This window comes from Bubalus kerabau, chromosome 3 (genome assembly GCF_029407905.1).
Source record: "Bubalus kerabau isolate K-KA32 ecotype Philippines breed swamp buffalo chromosome 3, PCC_UOA_SB_1v2, whole genome shotgun sequence".
NCBI classification, from domain to species: domain Eukaryota; kingdom Metazoa; phylum Chordata; class Mammalia; order Artiodactyla; family Bovidae; genus Bubalus; species Bubalus kerabau.
In genome coordinates this window covers 57,933,912-57,961,099 of record NC_073626.1, presented here as the reverse complement: position 1 = coordinate 57,961,099, position 27,188 = coordinate 57,933,912, and the positions used below count along the sequence as shown (strand labels likewise).

At 37.5% G+C, this 27,188-nt stretch overlaps 1 protein-coding gene across 2 annotated transcripts in view; it reads left to right on the top strand.

The window, feature by feature from the left end:
* Positions 1 to 27,188, top strand: part of UGGT1 (UDP-glucose glycoprotein glucosyltransferase 1) — a 111,273-nt gene that overhangs the window by 35,492 nt on the left and 48,593 nt on the right. For both annotated transcript variants that reach the window (XM_055571871.1, XM_055571869.1), the window contains exons 16-18: positions 3,350 to 3,485; positions 5,629 to 5,760; positions 17,274 to 17,438. In XM_055571871.1, the coding sequence (XP_055427846.1) occupies positions 3,350 to 3,485; positions 5,629 to 5,760; positions 17,274 to 17,438 (433 nt within the window). The remainder of the gene's footprint in view (positions 1 to 3,349; positions 3,486 to 5,628; positions 5,761 to 17,273; positions 17,439 to 27,188) is intronic.

Genomic DNA, 27,188 nt, shown 5'->3' with positions numbered 1-27,188 from the left:
TTTTGAACTGTGGTGTTGGAGAAGACTCTTGAAAGTCCCTTGGACAGCAAGGAGATCCAACCAGTCCATCCTAAAGGAAATCAATCCTGAATATTCATTGGAAGGACTGATGCTGAAGCTGAAGCTCCAATACTTTGGCCACCTGATGTGAAGAACTGACTCATTAAAGACCCTGATGCTAAGAAAGATTGAGGGTGGGAGGAGAAGGGGACGTCAGAGGATGAGATGGTTGGATGGCATCACTGACTCAGTGGACATGAGTTTGAGTAAACTCTGGGAGTTGATGATGGACAGGGAGGCCTGGTGTGCTGCAGTCATGGGGTTGCAGAGTTGGACATGGCTGAGTGACTGAACTGACTGATAAGAGCAAAAAGAAGTTGGCTCATGGCACACAGTTCAGTTCAGTTCAGTCGCTTAGTCGTGTCCAACTCTTTGCGACCCTGTGAATTGCAGCGCGCCAGACCTCCCTGTCCATCACCAACTCCCAGAGTTCACTCAGACTCACGTCCATTGAGTCAGTGATGCCATCCAGCCATCTCATCCCCTGTTGTCCCCTTCTCTTCCTGCCCCCAATCCCTCCCAGCATCAGAGTCTTTTCCAATGAGTAGACACTAGTTAAACATTTACTGATTTGGATTGAGAGACAGGAGCAAGAAATGTGGCCTTCGGATTTCAAGGGTAGGTAAGAAGAAGGCACTGGCCTCATAGGCATGTTGTGAACAATTGGGGGAAAGGCAGACCAGCAGTTGTTTTCCTTTGTTGCTTTGATGTGGTGGCTGGGTTGTTGGCAGTTCAATGAGGAGAGGAGAGAACGAATCTGAGAGCCTTCTTGCTGGTCCTTGATGAGGGACCGGGCCTGGAAGAACCTGAAGTCTGAATTTTGGAACTTAGTTAACAGAACGACTCTGATGCCCTTTTTAGAAATTGAATACCTGGGAAAGGGAAGTATTGATACTTTGTGAGGAGATAATTAGGTTCTCTCCCTTATTTTTATTTTCATAAAAATAATATTTAGGTCATTCCTGTCTGGAGCTTACTCATGTGATTTCTGTCATAAAAGAGATTAAAAAAAAAACAAAGACAATTTTTAATCTGAAAGCAAACCCTCTCAACCACCTTATCTTTGGATACACAAATTTTCCACATACATTCTGAGAGTATGATGTTTGAAATATGTTTGTATTTTCTTCTATTTAAGCTATACTTTAAAAAAAATGAATAGACTTTGTATTTTTTAGAGCAGTGTTGATTAATGAAGTGATGTTGCTGCATTCTTATTAATGGAAGTCCATAGTTTACATCTGGGTTCACTGTTTGTGTTGCGCATGTTGGGAATTTTGACAAATGTATAATGACATTTTCCGCCATTATTTTGCAACAGTATCATAGATTAGTTTCACTGCCCTAAAAATCTCTTGTGTGTCACCTGTTCGTTCCTCCCTAACTCTCTCCCAGCCCCTGCCCACACATGGTCTTGTTACTGCCTGTAGTTTTTGTCTTTTCCCGAATCATAATGTGTATAACATTTTCAGATTGGCTTCTTTCACTTAGCAGTACGGTTTGCTTTTAAGTTTTGTCCATGCCTTTTTGTGACTTTATACCTCATTTCTTTTTATCACTGAGTAATATTCCATTATATGGATGTCTTATAGTTTTTCGGTCCATTTGCATGTTAACAAACATCTTTGTTGTTTCCAGGTTAGGGCAGTTATGAATAAAACTGCTACAAGTATTTGTGTGCAGGTTTTTGTATGGATATAAGTTTTCATTGCATTTGAGTAAATACTAAGTGTGATTGCTTTATCTTGCGGTAAAAGTGTGTTTCGTGTTTTGAGAAACTGCCACATTATGTTTGAAGTGGTCGTATCATTTCACATTCTCACCAGCAACAAATGAGGGTTCCTATTGCTCCACATCCTTTCCAAAATTTTGTGTTTTGGGTTGTACCCTTTCTCATAGGTGTGTGGTGGTATTTCATTATGGTTTCAATGTGAAATTCCCTAATGATGGTGATTTTGAGCATCTTTTTTTTTTTAAAACCAATTCTTAAATAAATTATTTATTTATTTATTGTTGCCCGCACTGGGTCTTTGTTGCTGCACCCTGTCTTTCTTTCTTTCTTTTTCCTGTCTTTCTTTAGCTGTGGCAAGCAGGGGCTCCTTTGTAGTTGTGGTGCGTGGGTTTCTCCGTGTGGTGGGCTGTCTTGCTGTGGAACATTGGCTCTAGTGCATGGGCTCAGTAGCTGTGGTGCAAGGGCTTAGTTGTCCTGTGGCACGTGGGATCTTCCCTCACCAGGGATCAAACCTGTGTCCCCTGCATTGACAGGTGAATTCTTAACTGCTGGGCCACCACGGAAATCTTTGAATGTCTTGTAATATGCTTTTTTGCTGACTGTATGTCTTGTTTGGTGAGGTGCTTGTTCAGATCTTTTGCCCAGTTTAACTTTTTAAAAATTATTAGTTTTAAGAGCTCTTAGCATATTCTGCATATCAGTCCTTTATCAGATATGTGTTCTGCACAGATTTTCAGCTAGTCTGTGGCTTGTCTTCAGTCTCTTAGCAGTTTCTTTTGCAGAACAGAAATTTTTAATTTAAATGAAGTCCAGCATACCCAGTTCTTTTTGTTGTGGGTCATGCTTTTGGGGTTAGACCCAAGAAGTTATTGCCAAACCCAGGATCACCTCATTTTGTCCTGTGTTATTTTCCATGAGTTTTACAATGTTTTGTGTTTTACATTTATGTCTGTGATCCATTTTAGTTAAAGACTGGCCGTTCTTCATTGCTTTTGCTCTGAGATGGAGTCTAGCAGCCTATTGCCAGTGCAAATTTTTTTGGCCAGTCTGTAAATGTGTGATGGTGTTTCTTTGTGGTTTGTTCCTTTAAGTTTTAAAATGTAATTAACTTTGGGTATAGCTTTTTACTTAAGGACAGTAGTAAAAATTTTAATGCTTTCCATTTGCCTATGATGCTCATATCGCTGGGGTGAAATCTCGAAATCCACCACACCCGTGTATGATTTCACATTCTGAGAATTTTCACTTCTCCTAATTTTGATTTAAAAACAGAATGAAATCTCCATCTAAAACTATAGCAATACCTTATATGTCAGTGATGGTCTCATTTCATGATCTTGAAATGAGATCTTGAAATGAAACTTGCTCCAGTAGTTATAGTCTAAGCCACCTTTGGGAACTTGCTTTTTTTATTCTTAAGTGATGAATACCTTTGCCAACCATGTTAGAGAATGATGTGAACTGTGTTTTGTAAGATGAAACCTTTCCTTTTTTGACTGGTTGCATTCTTTGAGATGTTTCATTTGCTTCTTTTTGCTCACCTCTTTCTCCCCCCAGACTTGGTTTAATCTTTGTGGTTAACGACTCTGAAGATGTTGATGGGATGCAAGATGCTGGAGTGGCTATTCTGAGAGCGTATAACTATGTTGCACAAGAAGTGGATGATTATCATGCCTTCCAAATTCTGACACATGTATGTTTTTGTTCAAAATGGTGAATAATTTCTAAAAATCTAAGTTACTCTCAGAAACAGTATGTGGTAAGGGGATTCTATATTTCTGGAAAGATAACCAGGTAAAGTATTCACAAACTTTATGCATTTTATATGTTAGAAATTGCCTTTTTTGTTACGCTAATGTTAATAATAGATTGTTGAGATTTCAGCTAAGATTCCTTAGATACTAAATACATTAATATATCTTAGTCTTCTGCCTTTTGACAATTTAAAATCACTGATTAATGCCTTTTGGTAACTGTGATGTTCTCTACTTGTTTAAAAAACTTTACTCTTTTTCAAGACCATCATGATATTTTCATTAGGGATACATTTAATATTCAAGTCATAAAATTCTTATTATCTGTTTTCTCTATTTTTAATTGGAAACTCTCAAATGTTCTGAATTATATATATGTATTTTGAGATACTTGCTCAAGTTCAAACAGAGAACTCTCCTTGTTTTTTTTTTTTTTTCTATTTTTGAGTATTAAAAGTTTATAAGTAGTAGTTGTTTTGTTTACAAATTAGTGTTAATTATTTAAAAGCTACTTTAAAGCAGTTGGTTTTCACCACTTCTGTTTTACCTGTAATCATGGTGGCAGCCTGCTGTTTATTATGCTTGTCTTGTTTATTGTTCAGAGATTCAGTCAGAGGCTTTTTTTTTATTAACTGAGTGTTCCTTTATTTATTTGGCCAGCCTTTATTAAAGATGCACCCTTTACAAAGAAGTGTAAGCTTTTCCCCATCCTCCGACTCCTTACGATCTACTGGGGGATGATGTGGGTCTGTGTGGCACCGCTGGCTGCAGCAGCATGAGGACCTCACTCCATGGAGTGGGGGTGTTCTTGTGGAGTGTCGAGTTGTCTCAGCTCTGCATAGGTGAACACGCAGGAGTCAGTGAGCAGTGACTGCAGGTCAGAGGTAGTGACTCCAAGTTGTTAGTGTGACTTGAACAGAATATTGTGAGCACAGAGTGGAGCAGGGAACCTGGTCAATGAGCCTGGGCTGCGTAACAGGTATCTAGGTCTAGAGTTAAACTCCAGTCCACCTGAAAAACCGCATTGTGATGCGTATATGGAGGTGGATCTGACAAAGGCTGAGAAACGGGCACGAGTACTAGTTGATGAGCTGTTGCTGTGACCTCTGTAAGAAATAAGGGTGGACTCATGATTAGCAGCAGGCTGTGGAGAATGAAATAGGTTCATGTGAAGTTACTGAGGATAAGGGCTTTAAAGTCTGCTTTTTAAAGTTTTTTCCACTCATAGCTATGTGTATGAGGGAAAGGATAGTGAGTTTTCTTTTTCTTTTTGGTCACAAGAGGAAAAAAATTGTCTGTTATTAAAATTTTTTAAAAACAGTATTGACGTGTCAGTTAAAAATCTCTTCTCCCCTCTCCTTAATTTCTACTCCCTAAAGGCAGCCACTGTTAAAAGCTTGCTTAGTATATCCTTCCTATGCTTAACTGTGTACGCACAGACACAGTTTTGTTGTTTGTTTTGTGTCTGCCTTTTACAAACAGGGATTATGCCATACATATTTTGAAACTCTTTTCCCCTTAAACATCATGGACATAAATTCTTATTTCAAGGATTACTTATAAGTATTCAGATTTAAAAAAAATTAACAGATTTTTGCGTTTTGGACTTTTAATGTGTGAGTATGAACTGACTGAGTTATTTTACAAATATATAGTTTCTAACATAAGAAGGCATAAGGAAGTAATACAGAAAAGGGAGAATTGCTAATATGTCCCATTTGCCCTTTATGAGAAATAGCTACTTTAAAGCAGTTGGTTTTCACCACTTCTGTTTTACCGGTAATCATGGTGGCAGCCTGCTGTTTATTATGCTTGTTTTGTTTGTTGTTTAGAGATTCAGTCAGAGGCTTTTTTTTTTTTATTAATTGAGTGTTCCTTTATTTATTTGGCCAGCCTTTATTAAAGATGCACCCTTTACAAAGATGAGTAAGTTTTCCCCCATCTTCTGACACCTTATGATCTATTGGGGGACGCCTCCACAGAGAGGCGTCTTTTTCCTCGGCATTCTGAAATCTTTTGTAATAAGTACTCTGAAATTTGGATTTGAAAGTGTAGTTGGTTACTTGGTTTTTCTTTCTTTAGATGTATAACAAAGTAAGGACTGGAGAAAGACTGAAAGTTGAACACGTGGTCACTGTCCTGGAGAAGAAATATCCATACGTGGAAGTGAATAGCATTTTGGGAATTGACTCTGCATATGATCAGAATCGAAAGGTAAACATTCTCTGGTGTTTCTCATCTGACTGCTACACTATGCTTTCCTTACCTCCCCTTATTATTGAAAGTGAAAGTCACTCAATCTGTCTGACTCTTTGTGACCCCATGGAGTATACAGTCCATGGACTTCTCTAGGCCAGAATACTGGAGTGGGTAGCCTTTCCCTTTTCCAGGGTGTCTTCCCAACCCAGGGATTGAACCCAGGTCTCCTGCATTGCAGGCGGATTCTTTACCAGCTGAGCCACCAGGGAAGCCCAAGAATACTGGAGTGGGTAGCCTATCCCTTCTCCAGTGGATCTTCCTGACCCAGGCATTGAACCAGGATCTCCTGCATTGCAGGCGGATTGTTTACCAATTGAGCTATCAGAATTTCTATTAATATAGGTGGTGGTGGTGAAATATTTAGATACTTAGCATTTAAAAAATTTAGAAACCAGATCACTTTTTTATCTTAGCAAATATAGTTTATTTGTCAGTTTTGTGAAGGTATCACTGATCTTTAGCTGGTCTATTAGCTATTAAATTGAAAAATAATTTATCTTTATTATGCAGTGGTAGTACTTATGTGATGTGTGTTCCAGATAAAAGCTGTTGGAAGTATATGATGTATGCTTGTGAGGGTATGATGTATAGCCTAATGTGTGTCACGTATTTAATTGTTTAGGCTAAAGGTGGAAATGCAGTAAGAAATGTAATCAACAGAATGGCAAAGTCTGATAATAAAGATGTAGGGAAATATTTTAAAATCTTTATTTAAAGATAATAATGAGACAAGTAAATACAGTGAAGGATCTTTATTGCAAACAGTAACATGGTGGTTAGTTTATTGAAAATAAGTGTTGAGGCAAGGAATCGAAATACATTTCTGAAACAATTTAAAACAGTAAGAGTATATTTATTTACCAACTTTTTTCATTTCTTTGAATGAAAGACAAGACATTTGATTCATCTGCTTGAGATCTGAGCTATCATTTCATTAGAAACCATACTGGTACTGAATGCATTGTTTATAATTGGTCTTTTGTCTGAGTACAGAATCCTAGATTCTATAATTTCCCTCTCAAGTCTTATGCACACCGAATTCAGCACCAGTTGTTTTAGCCTTTCGCTTTTTTGTTTTTCTCATCATTCAGTTTATTTTCATTTCCTCCCTTCCTCTCATTTAACTTAATATAATTTTATTAAGGTGACATTGATTTATAACATTATATAAGTTTCTTGTGTACAACATTTTATTTCTACTTCTGTAATCCCCTACAACTTGCTCACCAAAAATTTAGATTCTATCCATCACTATACAGTTAGTTGATCCTATTTAGTCATTTCTTCCTCTCCAGTATCCACTACTTTGTTATATGTTTGTTTTTGTTTGGTTTGTTCATTTATTTTATTTTGCTTGTTTATTAGATTTTTATATTTCACATAGAAGTGAAATCCTGTGGTATTTGTCCTTTTCCATCTGATTTATTTCACTTAGCTTATTAACTTCAAGGTCCATCCATGTTGTCACAGATGGCAAGATTTCATCTTTGTATGGTTGAGTAGCAGACTGAGCGACTTCACTTTCACTTTCATGCATTGGAGAAGGAAATGGCAACCTGCTCCAGTGTTCTTGCCTAGAGAATCCCGGGGACGGGGGAACCTGGTGGGCTGCTGTCTATGGGGTCGTACAGAGTCGGACACGGCTGAAGCGACTTAGCAACAGCAGCAGCAGTCTATACTATGTGTGTGTATATCTTATATCTTTATCCATTCATCTGTTGATGGACACTTGGGTTGTTTCTGTATCTTGGCCGTTGTAAACAGTGTCATGATGAACATAGAAGTGCATATATTGTTTTACATTAGTATTTTCATTTTCTTTGGATAAATGATCAGAAGTGGAATTATTGAATCATATGGTAGTTCTATTCTTAACTTTTCTGAGGAGTCTCCATACTGTTTCTCATAGTGGCTGCACCAATTTACATTCCGACAGTGCAAGAGGATTCCCTTTCCTCCACATCAGTTCAGTTCAGTTCAGTTGCTCAGTTGTGTCTGATGCTTTGCCACCCCATGGACTGTAGCACACCAGGCATCCCTGTCCATCACCAACTCCCGGAGTTTACCCAGACTCATCTCCATTGAGTCAGTGATGCCATCCAACCATCTCCCATACTTACCAGCATTTTTTGTTGTCTGTCTTTTTTACAGTAGTCATTTTGGCAAGTGTGAGGTGATAGCTCATTGGTTTTGATTTGTATTCCATGATGATTAGTGATATTGAACATCTTTTCATGCACCTGTTGGCCATCTGTATGTCTTTGGAAAAGTGTCTTCAAGTCTCTGCTCATTTTTTAATCAGGTTGTTTTTGTTGTTGGTGGTGGTGTTTTGAGTTCTTTCAGATCTTCATATGTATTTTGCATATTAATCTCTTATTGGATATTATTTGCAAATATCTCTCATTTTGTAGGTTGTTTTTTCATTTTAGTGATTTTTCTTTTGCTGTGCAGAAGCTCTTTTCATTTGATATAATTCCATTTGTTTATTTTTACTTCTGTTTTCCTTGTCTGAGTAGGCATATCTAGAAAAATATTGCCAAGACCAATGTTAATGAGCGTATTGCCTTTCTTTTTTCTTGGAGCTTTGTGGTTTCAGGTTTTACATTAAAGTTTTTGATTCATTTTGAGTTAATTTTTGTATATGGTGTGAGACAGTGGTCTAGTTTCTTTCTTTCTTTTTTGTTTTTTGGCATGTGGCTGTCCATTTTTCCCAACACCATTTGTTGAAGAAACTATCATTGCTCCATTGTATGTTCTTTGCCCCTTTGTCATAATTGTCCCTATATATTTGATTTTGTTTTGGGGCTGTTATTTCTTGTTCCATTGATCTATGTATCTGTTTTCCTGCCAGTGCCATGCTGTTTGGATTACCGTGGCTTTGTAATATAAGGAAGTCAAGAAGTATGATGCCTCCAGCTTTGTTGTTTTTCTCAGGATTGTTTTGGCTATTTAGGGTCTTTTATATTTCTGTATAAATTCAGAATTTTTGTTCTATTTCTATGAAAAATGTTCTTGAGATTTCAATAGGGACTGCATTGCATCTGTAATATAAATTGCCTTAGGTAATACAAATGTTTTAACAGTGTTGATTTTTCCAATCTGTGAGCATGAAATATTTTTCCATTTATTTGTGTGTTCAGTTTTTTCAACAATCTTACAGTTTTCAGTGTGTTACAGATCTTTCACCCACCTGGTTACATTTGTTCCTAGGTGTTCTATTGTTTTTGTTGTGATTATAAACATTAATTTCTCTTTGTGCTTAGCATATAGAAATGCAACATATTTTATATGTTGATTTTATATCTTATAGTTTTACTGCATTTGTTTATTATTTATAATAATTTTTTTAGTGCAATCTTTACAGTTTTTTACACATAAAATCATGTCATTTGCAAATTGTAATTGTTATTGGGCTGGCCAGGGTGTTCCTTTTGTTTTTAAGTAAAAATAAAAGCCATGTTTTCATTTTCCCCTAGAACTTTATTGAACAGCATATTCACCATTTTGTTCCACTACCTTCTGCCATTTTCGAGGCAACTTCATAATTCCATCTTCACAAAACTTTTTATCGTTTTGAACAAAGAACTGTTCCAGGTGCTTTTTATAGCCTTTCAGGAAATGGAAACTTTTTTCATTAAGAGAATTTTGTAAAGACTAAAATAAATGGAAATCCGAAGGTGCAATGTCTGGAGAATACAGCAGATGAACCAGAACTTCCCAGTCAAACTATAATAGTTTTTGCCTGGTCATTAGAGAAACTTGTGGCCTTGCATTATCCTAGTGGAAGATTATGCATTTTCTCTTGACTAATTTTGGATGCTTTTTGTTGAGTACTGCTTTCAGTTGGTCTAATTGGGAATAGTACTTGTTGGAATTAATCATTTGGTTTGGTGGAAGGAGCTCATAATAGAGGACTCCCTTCTAATCTCACCGTATATACAATATCACCTTTTTTGGATGAAGACTGGCCTTTGGTGTGGTTGGTGGTGGTTCCATGATCTGTTCCATTCCACATTATTGTATAGTATCCACTTTTCATCACCTGTCACAATTTGTTTTAAAAGCGGACTGTTTTCATTACAAGTAGAGAATCACATGCAGAAATATAGTCAAGAAGGTTTTATTCACTTGTGTGGAACCCAAACATCAAAGCAATTAATGTAACCAAGCTGGTGCAAAATGATTTTCAATGCTTGATTTGGATATTTTTAGTATGTCAGCTATTTCCCTTTCTCAATTCATGTCTTGATTTGATTGCTGTCAGCTTCAACTGGTCTGCCCAACTGTGGAGAATTGTCTGGTGAGAAATCTCCAGCACAAAATTTTGCAAACCACTTTTGACAGTCATAGCACATTCCACATTCTCCATACACTGCGCAAATCTTCTTTTGAGTTTCAGTTGTGTTTTTACCTTTCTGAATAAAGCATAATTATGTCAGAAAGGTTGCTTTTTTCCTCCCATCTTCAGTATTAAAGTGGCTATGCAAAAATTCACCAATATTAATAAGTTTTAAAAAAATCCTTGCTGATGGGACAGCTGTCACAATATGGTCTATTAAAAGTGTTTCAAAGAAAGTTAAGACAACTGAACACTACTATAGCTACCTCTGCTCTCTTCTGGTTTCCACTTGAATAGTGTATCTTTTTTATCCTTTCTTTCACTTTTGAGCCTTTTTGTGTTCTTAAAGCAGCAGTGAATTGTAGGCTTATATAGTTGGGTCTTATTTTTTAATCTATCCAGCCATTCTATACCTTTTGATTGGAGAATTTAATATAGTAACAGAGTGATTATTGATAGGTAAGGGACATATAATACCATTTCATTAGTTATTTGAGGCTGATTTGTATTTCCTGTTTTTTTCTTCCTCTCTTGCTGCCTCCCTTTGTGAACTGATGATTTTCCATAATGGTATGCCTTGGTTACTTTCTCTTTATCATTTGTGAACCTACTGTAGATTTTTGTTTTGTGGTTACTATGAGTCTTACATAAAATATTTTGTAGATATTAACAGTCTCTTTTATGTTGATGATTTAACTTTGATCACTTATAAAAACTACTCTTTTATTCCCTCCTCCTTTTTATTTTGGACATCACAATTTAATTCTGTATTGTATGTGCTGTGCTGTGCTGTGCTTAGGCGTTCAGTTGTATTTGACTCTTTGCGACTCCATGGACTGTAGCCCGCCAGGCTCCTCTGTCCATGGGGGTTCTCCAGGCAAGAATACTGGAGTGGGTTGCCCTGCCCTCCTCCAGGGGATCTTCCCAATCCAGGGATCAAACCCTGTCTGCTGCATTGCAGGCAGATTCTTTACCATGTATATTTAATAGCAAATTATTATAGCCTTAGTTACTTTTAAAACTCTATTTTTTTTTTGCTTTTCATTAGCATATTCTTTATACTGAAAAACAGATGGAGTTTCATGTGTGAACTGCATCATCTTTAGAGGGGAATTCAAGCGACTCTATGTTCTCTTTGAGCGTGGAGGTCATTGCTACAAAATTTGTGGTTGAGGGCTCTCTCATGCTTCATCTGAATACTCTTGTCATTTGTAGAGTTAAGTTTCTTTAATTTCTTTTTTCTTTGATGCCTTCTCACTGGATAATTGCAAAGTTTCTTTTAACTTGTAGATTTTTTTCTTTTACTTGATTTCACTCTGATGTTAATGATATATTGTTTTTTATTTCATTCATTATATTCTTCAGCTCCAGAATTTCTGTTTGGTTCTTTTTTATGCTCTCTCTCTTTGTCAGAATTCTAATTTTGTTTGTGTATTGTTTTCTTGATCTTACTGAGTTGTCTTTCTCTGTCTTGTAGCTCATTGAGTTTCCCTATAACAGCTATTTTGAATTCCTTATTGTATAAATTGCAGATTTCCATGTCTTCAAGATTGATTGCTGGAAGATTACTGTGATCCTTAGGTAATGTTATAGTTTCTTGAATTTATTGCATATTCATTGCATTTTTATGTTGTTACCGGAAGTGACTGGTAGCAGTCACTTCTCCCAGTCTTTGCTCTCTGCTTTGGGAGAAAAATACCTTTCATTCCAGCCTTGTTAGGAATTCTGAGGCTTTCTCAGAACATCTGTGGGTACACGTACTCCATGCTGTTGTTCCCTCTTGTGCAGATTTCTGAAGCTTGTTTAACTCCTCTTGATTCTACAGTGCCCCAGGCTGGGTGCTGACAGGCCCGTTTTTTGTTTTTCCCAAAGTGGCACTACAGCTCAAATTTTGTCTGTTTCTGGCCCACGGGTTTGGACTGGCTTTCTGTATGTCCTCATTAGCCATTGGCGAAGTTCACTCTTGCTGCCGTTATCAGGATTATACACTGGGAACCAGCCTCTGTGTGCAGGTTTATGTGGGTAAAGGTGTGTAGAGCACTGCAGGGTGCCCATGAGCCATCTGGGGGAGATCTGTGAATGAGATGTCCTGGGTGGCTCTTAGGTGGGCTTCTTGATGCAGTAAGTAGGATCTGCCTTCCTTAAATGCCTGAAGAGCACTGTCTGCTGCTCTCCCAGCTTTCCCACTTGGTGAAGCTGCTCACAGTTCTGTATTCTGGATGGGGCAGAACAGAAATGAGCCTCTTTGCCAGCATCTTACATAGCTGGGGAAGCTGAGTGCTCAGTCCCTTGCTTTTACTTCCCCTGTAGAAGAGATCATAGGCTCAGAATGTCTCTTGTGTCCCTAAGCTGTGCTGACTTGGGAGGAGAGTGATATGAATAAAGTCAGACTGTTTCTCTTAGTCTCGCCAGTGTGTCCAGTGGACAAAGTCCTGGAACTTCTCTGCTGGAAACCTAGACCTTCTTTGGCATCGTATCCATGGGTGATCGCATAAGATAGTTGTTCCCAGGAGTTCCCTGGAGCCAGCTCAAAGGCCTGAAATCTCCTGAAAACAAGGAGATTTAACACTGAGGCAGGAGTGATTTGGGGGCTTCCCAGGTGGCTCAGCTGTAAAGTCTTAGGTGGGCTTCTTGGCATCGTATCCATGGGTGATTGCTTAAGATAGTTGTTCCCAGGAGTTCCCTGGAGCCAGCTCAAAGGCCAGTGCAGAAGCCACAGCCATTGTCAAAGTCTGTCTGCCTGTTCCCTGCTGCATGGGTGGGCAACACTTGTCCCAGGCCACTTGGCGTTTGGTGCTGCATTCCAGAGCTCCCACAGAGACACGTTTGCCTGTGGATGGATGCCGAATCATTGCTTTTCTGTGAGGGAGGCACTAATGAGGGATGTCTTATTCAGCCATGAAACTGATATCACTCCTTTGCATGCGTGCTCAGTCACTTGCTTACATCCAACTCTTTGCCACCCCATGGACTGTAGCCCGCCAGGCTCCTCTGTCCATGGAGTTATCCTGGCAAGAATACTGGAGTGGGTTTTCATTTCCTCCTCCAGGGGATCTTCCTGACCTAGGGATTGAGCCCACATCTCCCGCATCTCCTGTATTGGCAGGTGGATTCTTTACAGCTGAGCCACCTGGGAAGCCCCCAAATCACTCCTGCCTCAGTGTTAAATCTCCTTGTTTTCAGAAATATCCAGTTGGGTTTGAAGTTGAAGCTGGTCATGAGGTCTACTCAGTTTAGAGTGAACATGTTTCCGTTATTGTATTGCAACCTTTTGTTCAGTCACTTTCCTTTTATTTTTTTAATAAAATAATATTGATATGGGCACGTGCTGGTGATTTTTTTCACAACCAACATGAGTAGTACTCTGTAGAAAAAGGAAAAGTGAAATAAAAGGAAAGAAGGGCCACTTGAGAATATTTGAGGAAATTAATGGAATTTTCTCATATTTCACATTTGGAAAATGTTTAACTTTGATTTTCTATCATTCTGTTGAAGAAAAAGTATGTGTTGCCTTTTTAATTGTGGGTGATTGCTATATCAAAAGGAATTGCTTGAAAACATTGAATACAGTGGACAAATTGGAGGAAAGGGTGTGTTTTAATAGTTATAATATATATATGTATTTATTTTTTAAATTTTATTTTATTTTTAAACTTTACAATATTGTATTGGTTTTGCCAAATATCGAAATGAATCCACCACAGGTATACATGTGTTCCCCATCCTGAACCCTCCTCCCTCCTCCCTCCCCATACCATCCCTCTGGGTCGTCCCAGTGCACCAGCCCCAAGCATCCAGTATCGTGCATCGAACCTGGACTGGCGACTCGTTTCATATATGATATTATACGTATTTCAATGCCATTCTCCCAATAACATATTCTTTAATGATACATATGCAGAGTTGGATGTATTAGAGATGAAGGACATATTCTATAATAGTAATGGTTTTAAAGCATAATAATGTGAGGAGTATTAAGCTTCTAGGGCATGGATTACCTTAATACCTTAATACTTGTCCTGTGTGGTAAAGCCTCCCAACTTGCCTTTTTAAACTTGAAAAGGCTTATGTTAATAGACTGCTAAAACAACGCTGGAAACATAATTGTTATGTTAAAAGAAATGATAATATTCTAAAATTTACCTCTTATGATCAATTTATCTTGTGCAACAGAGAATCAGTTATTACATCTTCTTGAATTTTCATTTATATCCAAATGAATAATTCACTCTTGAAATACAGGCTTTCAGTGATAGCTTATATAAATACATAGATACAAAAGTGATAAGAAAATAGCATACTGTTTTGCTGTCATGTTTCTTTCATATAGTGCATAATTAGCAAGCACTGTTAAAGAAATACCTACTTCTGAAGAAAAATATATTAAATCTAAAGTTCTGATTTCATTTAGCAGATTATACATTTGATTGAAAAATGAAGAAACTCTCTCACAACCAATATTGGGTTTGTGTATATGTGTGAAAAATGTTTCAAGAAGCAGTCTCCATTGCAATAAATTTGAGGTGATCATTCTTTTACGTCTGTTGATATAGAAATTGATCAGTGAAAGAGATAGATATTGTTAAGAATTTAACATTTAGCTCTTTACATTTATAAAACAGTTTCATCTAAATAAGTTGTATAATCTGTATCTGTATGTGTGGGTGCTAAGTTGCTTCAGTTGTGTCCAGCTTTTTTTGGACTATAGCCTGCCAGGCTCCTCTGTCCATAGGATTCTCCAGACAAGAATACTGGAGTGGATAGCCATTCCCTTCTCCAGGGATTCTTCCTGACCCAGGGATCAAACCTAGGTTTCCTGCATTACAGCAGATTCTTTACTGTCTGAGCCACCAGGGAAGCCCAGTCTGTATCTAACTTTCCCTAAATAAGGTTCACAGAAAGTGGTATTTTCACATGTTGTCTTTTATGCACTGAAATCTTGATTTTGCTGAAGAATCAAGTGAGAGTATCACAGACCCAGCTCCTCAGTTGTTTCTCCCATTTGGCCATTTGCCTCATCTGTACTGGTTAGTGGGCCTTCTCATATAAACAGGTCATAATTTCCTAAGTAATCGCATACTTTCAAGAGAAGATTATTGTGAGATTCCCAGAAGTCCTAAAAATCTAATGATCAATAAGATTTTTTAATTTTTTAAGATTTTTGTAGGACATGTACCCTTCATATGAAAAAGCCCAAGGAAAATAGATTTTTTTGAAAAGAAGGAATAAGTGCATGTTTTTTAAAGGAGAAATGAGTACAATTGGCAAATGTGATTATACTTATAGATATCTGAGTCTTTTGTTATAAATCTGAAGCATTGTTATCTTCTGTGTTTGATATCTGAAAGAAGTAATTGTTTCTAAAACTAAGGAGTACAATTAAAGTAGATCTTTTGAACTGAAGAGCATATAGTCTGATAGGTGCATATTTGTATCTTTTAAAGCCAAAGTAAGAAAAGTTCTAAATTATTCATGCCAACATTTTACCACTGGCATATTATCTCTGAGTCTTTATTAATCTCAGTTATCTTTTTATGAATGACTCATTTGTGACTTTGTAATCAGTGTTTCAAAATTGTGTATAATTAGCATTTTTAGTGATCGGTTTCTAGAAATTCTCACATAAAAGTTTTAAGTGTGACTTGGCTTATTGGCCTGCATTCTGTTGTTTAGTCTGATAATCTTTTTGCAGGTTGTGAAAATGGAAAGTCAAAACATCTCCCTCCCACTCTTGACTTTTACTCAATTACCACTTTCAGAGAAAGCCAATGTTACTTACTTCCTATTGTTACTGAGAGTTATAGTGTTGGTTTTGTTTTGTTTTCTTGGGGAATCCATCAGTAAATTTTCAGAGCTCAAAGTATATTAAAATTGGGTGTCTAGGAACTTCTTTGAAATAGGTGAGATTTCAAAGAACAGAATTAATGTAAGTTTTGGGGGTGTACATTTGAAAAGTTTTAACAATGGCATAGAGAAGTGGCAGAGATCAACCTAGAATGGTATAGAGAAATGGTGAGCTCACAGTCTTTCTCACTGTGCCCTGTTATAGTCCATCATTGAAGTCTGTAGTATCATTTACCACTGTGGCTAGATCCGAAACTAAGCTTATGACTAGTATTAGTTTACCACATTTTTCTATTCGTGCTATCTAAAAAAGGTTATATACTTTAAATTTCTGCTATTTTCAGAAAATATCAGTTATAAGGTGTTTAACAAGGATGTCTTATAAACTTTTTGTGTCTTGGATAATAACATAGTTTTTACTCTAAAAATTTAGTCTTGAGTCTGTGGTTGGTATCTGGAGGAATGTACCTATATAGATTTTTGGAAAAGTCTCAGATGTGTTTTTTCACCTGGTATTTCCCTGCCAAGGAAGTTCTTCTGTCTTTGAGAAGAAAAGAAAGATTGAGCTTAGTACATTATAGAGTGATTTTTTGAGCACTGTCTTTTCACCAGCCTTGTTTTGGTTTCTGTAGGTGTAATTTCTTTTTTAGTGATATGGACCCTTTTAAATTTAGATTTGGATGTAAATATTTTATCTCAGGTTATGTGCCCAGGAGCACTAATAATTTATGACAGTCTATAGTAGTGCCACCTATTATGGTAGTCTCTGGTCACATGGGCTTTTAAAATGGAAGTTAATTAGTTTCCTATGCTCAATAGCTACATGTGGCTAGTGGCTACTGCATTGAACAGTGAAGATAGAATATCTCCATCATTGCAGAAAGGTCTGTTGTGTAGTTTGGGCTGTAATATATATAATTCAGATCTGTTAGCCTGGGCTGCTTAAAATTACCCTTATCCCCACCTTCAACTACTTCTTGATTTATAAGGTTTTGTGGTTTTATTAAACCTCAGTAATTTAAACTCAAATTTACCTAGTAGGATATTAACTATGATGTTCTTTATATATATATTTAAATTAATTTTTATTGGCGTATAAGTGATTTATAATGTTGTTAGTTTTTTATATATTTTGAAAATAATTTTTCTACAGTTATCTCTTGGATTCTATATTTCTGTTGCTTTTTTTTTTCTTGTTCGATACATGTATGTGTGAAAAATATGCTTTGTTCCATTTTTCTCAGGAATGACAAAAATATCCTGTTTGTGGTCCCATGTGTTTCAGGAAGCAAGAAGTTACTATGAGCAGACTGGAGTTGGTCCACTGCCAGTTGTCCTATTCAATGGAGTGCCCTTGGAAAAGGAGCAGCTAGACCCTGATGAATTGGAAACCATTACAATGCACAAAATCCTAGAGACTACAACTTTCTTTCAAAGAGCAGTGTACTTGGTAAGTAGTGTTTAAGGTAGATTTTGAAAGAGAATGGTTTGCTTACATTTTTGTAGTCTCTGTATTAGGCATTAAAGTTCTTGAAGTATCACTGTTTTCTGTACCACTCTCAACTGATTTGTAGACTCCCAGCAAATTCTGGGAGTGGAAATATTCATGAGACTTCTGTACATTGTTTTTGAAATAACTAATTTTATTGGCTTTAAGATTAAATTTTATACTAAAAATTCCTAAGAACTTAGCCATTCTTAGAAACATTTATTCTACTTCTAAGGAATTTTGACATAGAGAAATTCAAATATGCCATATGTGTGTGTATGGGTAGTTATTGTTGACATCTAACTTACGTGCCATAAAAGTCAACCTTTTCAGGTGGACATGCGGTAGGTTTTAGTATATACACAGAGTTATGCGGCTGTCACCTTTGTCTAATTTCAGGGCATTATTACCCCTAGAATAAACCTGACACCCAGTAGCAATTGCTTCCCATTATCCCCTACCCTTCCCCCTGGCAACCATCAATCTGTTTTCAGTCTGTGTGGATTTGCCTGTTTGGATAGTTTATATAAAGGGATTCATGTAATATCTGGTCTTTTGTGATTGATTTCTTTTACTTAGCATAATGTTTTCAAGATTTATCCTTGTTGGAGCATATGTCAGTACTTCATTCCTTTTATCACCAAATAATAGTTCCTCCAACGGACAGACCACGTTTTGTGCATTCATCAGTTGATGCATATTTGGGTTATTGCCACTTTGAGGCTACTGTGAATAATGCTGCTGCTTGCTATAAGCGATCATGTAAAAGTTTTACTGTAGACATGTTCTCAGTTGTCTTGGGTATATACCTAGGAGTGGAATTGTGTGCCCATTTAGTTCTATTTTTAACAGTAATTCTGTTTTTAAGAGAGCTGCCAGACTGTTTTCCAAAGCAGCTGCACACTTAAACATGTATACAGCTTCCATTTTATATAATTGGTATTATCTGTCTCTTTGGTTATAGGCTGGTGGGTGTGAAGTGATATCTCATGGTGGTTTTGATCTGCATTATTCAAACATGAATGAGGTTGAGTGTTGTTTCCTGTGCTTATTCACCATTTATTTCCTCTTTGGAGAAATGTCTATTCAGATTATTTGCCTGTTTTTAATTGGGTTATTTGTTTTATTAATGTTGAGTTATAAGAGTTATTTATGTATTCTGGATATGAATTACTTATTATTATATGTATATGATTGTCAAATATTTTCTCTCATTTTCTGGTGTGTCTTTTTACTATCTTGGTAGTGTGGGTTTACTTTTTTTGTTGTTGCTTGTACTATTTGCATCATATGTAAGAAACCTTTACTTAATCCTAGGTTATGAAGATTTCTGTTTTCTTCTGAGTATTTTATAGTTATTTCTCTTAATGTTTAGTTCTTTGATCCATCCTCAGTTAATTTTTGTATGTGGAGTGAGGTAGGAGTCGATCTCTTTTTCCATGTCCAATTTGAGACATGCAGCTGGATATCTTTTAACTATTCAGTTACCTGCCCCAGTACCATTTTTGAAAAGAATAGCCTTTCACTGTTAAATTGTCATGGTACCCTTGTCAAAAATAAATTGCCCACTAATGTATAGGTCTATTTTTAGACCGTCTGTTATTTCGGTTAGCCTACTTTTCCTGTGTAAGTACCTCACAGTCTTGATTATTGTCATAATCAAGTTTGAGTTTTCCAACTTAGTGTTTTTCTGTTTATAAGAATGTTTGGCTCTTTTGTGAATATTAAATGTATAAACATATGAATGTGAAATATATAAATGTATACTGAAGCAGTCACTATGATAGCAAAGAATGAGAAATAATTTAAATATCCAACAATATGGTGGAACACAATGCAGCCATTAGAAAGACATTAACTAAGACCATCTAAAGACATGTCTACAACATGTTGCCATGGACCAGCAAATGGATTATATAAGGTAGTGTGGCTAGGCTGATCTTATTACTGTGTATATGTGAATGTGTCTGAGTAGGTGACGTAAGTATGTGTGTGTGTGTGTGTGTGTGTGTGTGTGTGTTAGGCTGGACATGTGCTTAGTCACTCAGTGTGTGTGTGTGTGTGTGTGTGTGTGTGTGTGTTAGGCTGGACATGTGCTTAGTCACTCAGTCATGTCCAACTCTTTGCGACCCTGTGGACTGTAGCCTGCCAGGCTCCTCTGTCCATGGGGATTCTTCAGGCAAGAATACTGGAGTGGGTTGTAGTGCTCTCCTCCAGGGGATCTTCCCAACCCAGGGACTGAACCCAGGTCTCCCGCATTGCAGGCAGATTCTTTACCATCTGAGCCACCAGGGAAGCCCAGGCTGGAAAGAAATAACTCAGATGAGCAGCTTTTTCATGGACAGCATGGCAAGATCATGGATGATTGTTTTTCTTTGAACTCTTCTGTATTTATCATATTTTCATCAATGAATATGTACTATAGTGCTAATTTGAAGTAAAGAAGTTTTTAAAAAAGCCTTAGCCTGTTTACCACCTGACAGGAAAACTGCTCAAGCACAGAGAAAAACAGTTGCTTTACAGTTTTAAGATTGAAATTATATTAAAAAAAATCAGATTTGAGTTCTAAGTGAGCTTCAGACAAGATAATTATGTGCCCACTTCCCTGGTGGCTCAGACGGTAAAAGCGTCTAGGTACAATGCAGGAGACCTGGATTCAATCCCTGTGTCTATCGCCTGGAGGAGGAAATGGCACCCCACTTCAGTACTCTTGCCTGGAAAATCCCATGGACAGAGGAGCCTGGCAGGCTGCAGTCCATGGGGTTGCAGAGTCGGACACGACTGAGCGGCTTCACTACACTTGTGGTTTTAAAGCTCATTGTGTGGTTTTGAGTAAACATTACAAATTTCAACTCACTATTTGCTAAAATGAATATTTTTAGAAAGGAGCTTTTCCAAATCACATTGATTTACATGAACACCTTTGGTTTTCAGTCTGCTCTTTTCACTGGGCTCCTCTCTATGGTCAGACATGCCCCATCTGCCATTTTGCATCAGGCCAGCTTACAAGACAGTTGTCTATAAAATTTGTAAAATCCCTAGTGAAATTTGATTAACTAAAACCTTAGTTAATCAGTCATGTAGGTCTTTGTTTTTTAGGAGAAAGATCAAAGAAAGAGGAAATAAAATATTAGAGACTTAAAGCCAACAAAAAGCCCCTGAAACTCAGCTTTACATGTATGCTTTGTGCTTGTTCCATGTTCAGATGAATCTTAAAATTCCAAACACAAAGAAACTCGAAAAAGCAGCTGAAAGAAAATTAACATAGCCCCAAATCTCTGATTTAGCCACCATGTTACCAGTCTTTAATGCATACACAAAATAGATGCATGCACATGTGTATATATACTCATATATCTGGGAGGAAGATGATGGCTGGGGGTGGTCGCTTCCTCCTGAAAGTTTGTACCTGGAGTATTAATATTTGAAATGTACTGACAATTTTAAGTTTCTGGAGATGGAGGCATCATTTCTCCTTTGGAGTAGAGTTCTAATGTTTCTAGAAAAAGTCCCAGTCTGGGCTGTTTAGTTCCCAAATATAAAGGACTTGGCTCATATACTGAGAGAAAATGTCAAGGTCACCATAAATATGACTGTTGTTGTATACTGTGATGTGGCTACTAATGGGAACAAGGCTATTTAGCCTGACTGTGCCCTTAATCTGTCGGGGAAATGATCTTTATGTAAATAAAACTTTGGATTGGACTGTTAGTATTCCTTAAAAAAAAAAGAAAAAGGTTTGGCTCTTCTGTGTCCCTTTCAATTCCCTGTGAATCTTAAAATAAGCTTGTCAGTTTCTACCAAAGAGAGGCCATTGGGATTTTAATAGTAATTGTGTTGAATCTGTAGATCAATTTAGGGACTATTGACGTCTTAACTGTAGTGAATCTTCCAACCCGTGAACGTAGGACGCATTTCCATTTACTGTCTTTTAATGATGTTTCATAGTTTTCAGTGAAGAAGTCTTAGACTTTTGTTAAACTTATTCCTTAGTATTTTATATTTTACTCTTTTTGATGCTGTTGTAAATGCATTGTTTCTTTAATTTTGGGGTAGTTTATTTGTGAACTTGAACTTGTTTATTAGCTCTTTAGTCTTTTGTGTGGGTTCATGTAGATTTCTTAACATTTTCTGTATAGAAAGCATTGTCATCTTTCAAATGACAACAGCATGCCTAGAGTGGAACTCTTGAGTTTTTCCTACCTATAATATGTTACATTTTGTTTTTTTTTTTTTGCAACAAATTATAGTATTTCTACTCTCTTAGTTTTCTGCTTTTCAAGACATCAAAATATGACTTACTGTACAGATATTTCAGGACCCCAAAAGCAATGTATAGACAGAAAAAAAATCTCAGTATACTTAGGGATTCTCAGTAGCTTGAGAGGGAAATCAAGGTCTGGCATTCTTATAAATGATGATTATTAAGACTGATCAAATGGAAAGACTCAAATGATTTGTCAGTTTTGAACTGTGTATTTAATTATTTACAAATTCCCCTGGTTATTGTCATAAAAGTAAAAAAAAAATTTCCCTCTGTATCTAGTCATCCATCTACCCACCTTCCAATAATAGGTAATTGCTGTTTTAAGTTTCTTCTGAGTTGTTCCAAAACATTTTTCTATCTATATACTAACAATGAAAATTTACTCCTTCCTAACCTTTATTCAAAGTGGTAACAAATTATTAATACATAACTATACTATACCTTGGTTTTTTTTCACTTAACAAAATACATAAGTCTTTCTAATTTGGTGTATAGAGTATTCTCAGTTTTTTTAAGATAGCCATGTAGTGTTTCATTAGTAAGCAACTTTGCCCCACTTGGTCTCAGTAAGCAATTTTGCCCCACTTGGCAGCACATTTGGCAATATATGAAGATATTTTTTGTTGTCATAGTTTGGGGAGGAAAGAGGTGCTACTGGCTTCTAGTGGGAATGGATCAGGCATGCTGCTAAACCTCGTGCAATTCTCAGGACGTCCCTTCCCTTCCAAAACAGCAGGATATCACCTCCCTTTCCAAAGAGTTATCTAGTCCAAAATGTCAATAGTGCTGAGATTGAAAAACCATTTTGTGGATATACCCTCACTGCATTTCTTAGATATATAAGTTAACATTTTCCATCAAATCTGGGAACTTTTTACCCTTTATTTCTTCTATTAGTCTTTTGGTTTGTGATGACTTCTGACACAACACAGCCCAGAGTTAGGACATAGTCCTAACAAATTAAGGACATAGTTCTTCACAAGATTGTCTTTATTTTAGACACTAGACACAAGTTCAGAGATCCTCAGGCCACCCCTGCTTATGATCAAATAGCTACAAATGCAGGTATCCCCTCAGTTATGATAATTTGCTAGAATGGCTTACAGAACTCAGGATAGTGCAGTTTTTACAGTTAGCATTATTAAAGTAATAGAATATGTATCAGAACCAGCCAAAGGCTGAGGTGCACACAGCAAAGCTTTGGAAGTTTCCAAATGTAAACATTCTATGTCTTTTCCCTGTGATGCCAGCTTATATTATCCTTCCAGCTCTTTGATGTGGGATACGATTGGTCTGCAGTGTGTGGGTCATCTGCTTGGTGGCTCTATGGTGGGGTTAATGGGGACCTCCTCCAAGAGGGCTTATGCCACAGACTGTGGGACCCAGATCTGCCACATGCAGAGCCCCTGCCTCTGTGACAGGCCCCTGCTGACCTGCACCTTCACAGGAGACTCTCAAACACAGGTCTGGCTCAGTCTCTGTGGGGTCTCTGGGTCCTGGTATGCACAAAGTTTTGTTTGAGCCCTCCAAGCATCTCTGGTGGGTATGGGGTTTGATTCTAAACATGATTTCACCTGTCCTGCTGCCTTGCTGGGGCTTCTCATTTGCCCCTGGACACGGGCTATCTGTTTTTGCTGGGATCCAACATTTCTCCTGTCAATGGTGCTTTAGCAGTGAGCTGTAAAAAAAAAAAAAAAAACAAATGCAAAAGGCAAAATAGTTATCTGAGGAGGCCTCACAAATAGCTGAGAAAAGAAGAGAAGCTAAAGGCAAAGGAGAAAAGGAAAGATATACCCATTTGAATACAGAGTTCCAAAGAATAGCAAGGAGAGATAAGAAAGCCTTCCTTAGTAATTAATGCAAAGAAATAGAGGAAAACAATAGAAAGGGAAAGACTAGAGATCTCTTCAAGAAAATTAGACATGCAAAGATGGGCACAATAAAGGACAGAAATGGTATGGACCTAACAAAAGCAGAAGAGATTAAGAAGAGGTGGCAAGAATACACAGAAGAACTGTATAAAAATGATCTTCATAACCCAGATAATCACGATGGTGTGATCATTCACCTAGAGTCAGACATCCTGGAATGTGAAGTCAAGTGGGCCTTAGGAAGCATCACTACGAACAAAGCTAGTGGAGGTGATGGAATTCCAGTTGAACTCTTTCATATCCTATAAGATGATGCTGTGAAAGTGCTACACTCAATATGCCAGCAAATTTGGAAAACTCAGCAGTGGCCACAGGACTGGAAAAGGTCAGTTTTCATTCCAATCTCAAAGAAAGGCAGTGCCAAAGAATGCTCAAACTACTGCACAATTGCACTCATTTCACATGCTAACAAAGTAATGCTTAACATTCTCCAAGCCAGGCTTCAGCAGTACATGAACTTCCAGATGTTCAAGCTGGGATTTAGAAAAGGCAGAGGAACCAGAGATCAAATTGCCAACATCCATTGGATCATCGAAAAAGCAAGGGAGTTCCAGAAAAACATCTATTTCTGCTTTATTGACTATGCCAAAGCCTTTGATTGTGTAGATCACAACAAACTATGGAAAATTCTTAAAGAGATGGGAATACTAGATCACCTGACCTGCCTCCTGAGAAGTCTGTATGCAGGTCAAGAAGCAACAGTTAGAACCGGACATGGAAAAACAGACTGGTTCCAGAATGGGAAAGGAGTACATCAAGACTGTATATTGTCACCCTGCTTATTTAACTTATATGCAGAATACATCATGTGAAATGCTGGGCTGGAAGAAGCACAAGCTGGAATCAAGATTGCTGGGAGAAATATCAATAATCTCAGAAACACAGATGACACCACCCTTATGGCAGAAAGTGAAGAAGAACTAAAGTGCCTCTTGATGAAAGTGAAAGAGGAGTGTTAAAAAGCTGGCTTAAAACTGAAAATTCAAAAAATGAAGGTCATGGCGTCCAGTCCCATCACTTCATCACAAGAGATGGGGAAACAAGGAAACAGTGGCAGACTATTTTTTGGGCTCCAAAATCACTACAGATGGTAACTGCCGCCATAAAATTAAAAGATGCTTGCTCCTTATGACCAACCTAGACAGCATATTAAAAAGCAGAGAGATTACTTTGCCGACAAAGGTCCATCTAGTCAAAGTTATGGTTTTTCCAGTAGTCATGTATGGATGTGAGATTTGGACTATAAAGAAAGCTGAGTGCTGAAGAATTGATGCTTTTGAACTGTGGTATTGGAGAAGACTCTTAAGAGTCCCTTGGACTGCAAGGAGATCCAACCAGTCAACCCTAAAGGAAATCAGAGGGACTGATACTGAAGCTGAAGCTCCAATACTTTGACTACCTGATGCGAAGAACTGACTCCTTGGAAAAGACCCTGATACTGGGAAAGACTGAAGGCAGGAGGGGAAGGGGATGACAGGATGAGATGATTGGACGGCATCACCAACTCAATGAACATGAGTTTGGGTAAACTCCGGGAGTTGGTGATGGACAGGTAAGCCTGGTGTGCTCCAGTCCAAAAGATTGCAAAGAATAGGACACGACTGAGCAACTGAATGACCTGAACATGTTGGGTATTGCCATCCAGGGAAGTTCAGTCAAGTTTTGGCGTCCAGATTTTTTACTGGGGCTTCCTTATGTAGCTGCTGATTGAAAGCTTTTAGGTTTAATTAGGTCCCCAGTTGCTTTTTGTTTTTATTTTCATTATTTTAGGGTCAAAAAAGATCTTGCTGTCATTTATGTCAAAGAGGCTTTTTCATGTGTTTTCCCTTAAGAGTTTTATAGTGTCTGGTCTATACATTTAGGTCTTTAATCCATTTTGAGTTTATTTTTGTGTATGGTGTTAGGTAGCATTCTAATTTCATTCTTTTACATATTGCTGTCCAGATTTCCCAGCACCACTGATCGAAGAGGCTGTCTTTTCTGCACTGTTCCTGCCTCTTTTGTCACAGACTAGGTAACATAGGCTTGTGGGTTTATCTTTGCACTTTCTATTCTGTACCATTGGTCTATAGTTCTGTTTTTGTGCCAGTACCATATTGTTTTGATTACTGTAACTTTGTAGTATCATTTGAAGTCAAGGAATCTGATTCTTCCTTCTCCATTTTTCTTTCTCAAGATTACTTTGGCTGTCCAGAATCTTTTGTGTTTCCATGCAATTTGTAGAGTTCTTTGTTGTAACTCTGTGATGAATACCATTGGTAATTTGATAGGAATTGCATTGAATCTGTAGATTGCTTTGGGTAGTATATTCATTTGCACTACATTGAGTCTTCCAATCCAAGAACATCATATATTTTTCCTTCTGTTTGTGTCCTCTTTTGATTTATTTCATCAGTGTTTTATAGTTCTCTGAGTTCAGGTCTTTTGCTTCTTTAGGTAGATTCATTTCTTAGTATTTTATTCTTTTTATTGCGATGGTAAATGGGATTGTTCCCTTAATCTCTATTCTTTTGTTGTTTGGAATCTAATTTCTGTGCATTGCATTTTCTATGCACATAATTTCTGTGCACTAATTTTGTACCTTGCAACTTTACTTCTGTTTCATTGACTATGCTAAAGCCTTTGATTGTGTGGATCACAACAAACTGGAAAATTCTCAAAGAGATGAGAATGCCAGACCACCTTACCTCCCTCCTAAGAAACCCGTATGCAGGTCAAGAAGCAGCAGTTAGAACTGGATATGGAACAGACTGATTCCAGATTGGAAGAGGAGTACATCAAGGCTGTATATTGTCACTCTGCTTATTTAACTTATATACAGAGTACATCATGTGAAATACTGGGCTGGATGAATCACAAGCTGGAATCAAGCTTGCCAGGCGAAGTATCAACAACCTTAGCTATGCCACACTAATGACAGAAAGTGAAGAGGAACTTAAGAGCCTCTTGATGAGGGTGAAAGAGGAGAGTGAAAAAGCTGGCTTAAAACTCAGCATTCTAAAAATGAAGATCATGGCATTCAGTCCCATCGCTTCATGGCAAATAGGGAAATAATGGAAATAGTGACAGACTTTATTTTCTTGGGCTGCAAAATCACTGCAGATGGTGACTGAAGCCATGAAATTAAAAGATACCTGCTTCTAGGAAGAAAAACTATGACAAACCTAGACAGCATATTAGAAAGCAGAGGCATCACTTTGCTGACACAAGATCCATCTAGTCAAAGCTATGTGTAGTAGCATGTATGGGTGTGAGAATTGGACCATAAAGAAGGCTGAGTGCTGAAGAATTGATGCTTTTGAACTGTGGTGCTGGGGATGACTTCCTGAGAGTCCCTTGGACACAAGGAGATCAAACCAGTCAATCCTCAAGAAAACCAGTCCTGAATATTTATTGGAAGGACTGATGCTAAAGCTAAAGCTCCAGTACTTTGGCCTCTTGATGCGAAGAGCTGTCTCATTGGAAAATACCCTCATGGTGGGAAAGATCGAAGGCAAAAGGAGAAAGGGGCGA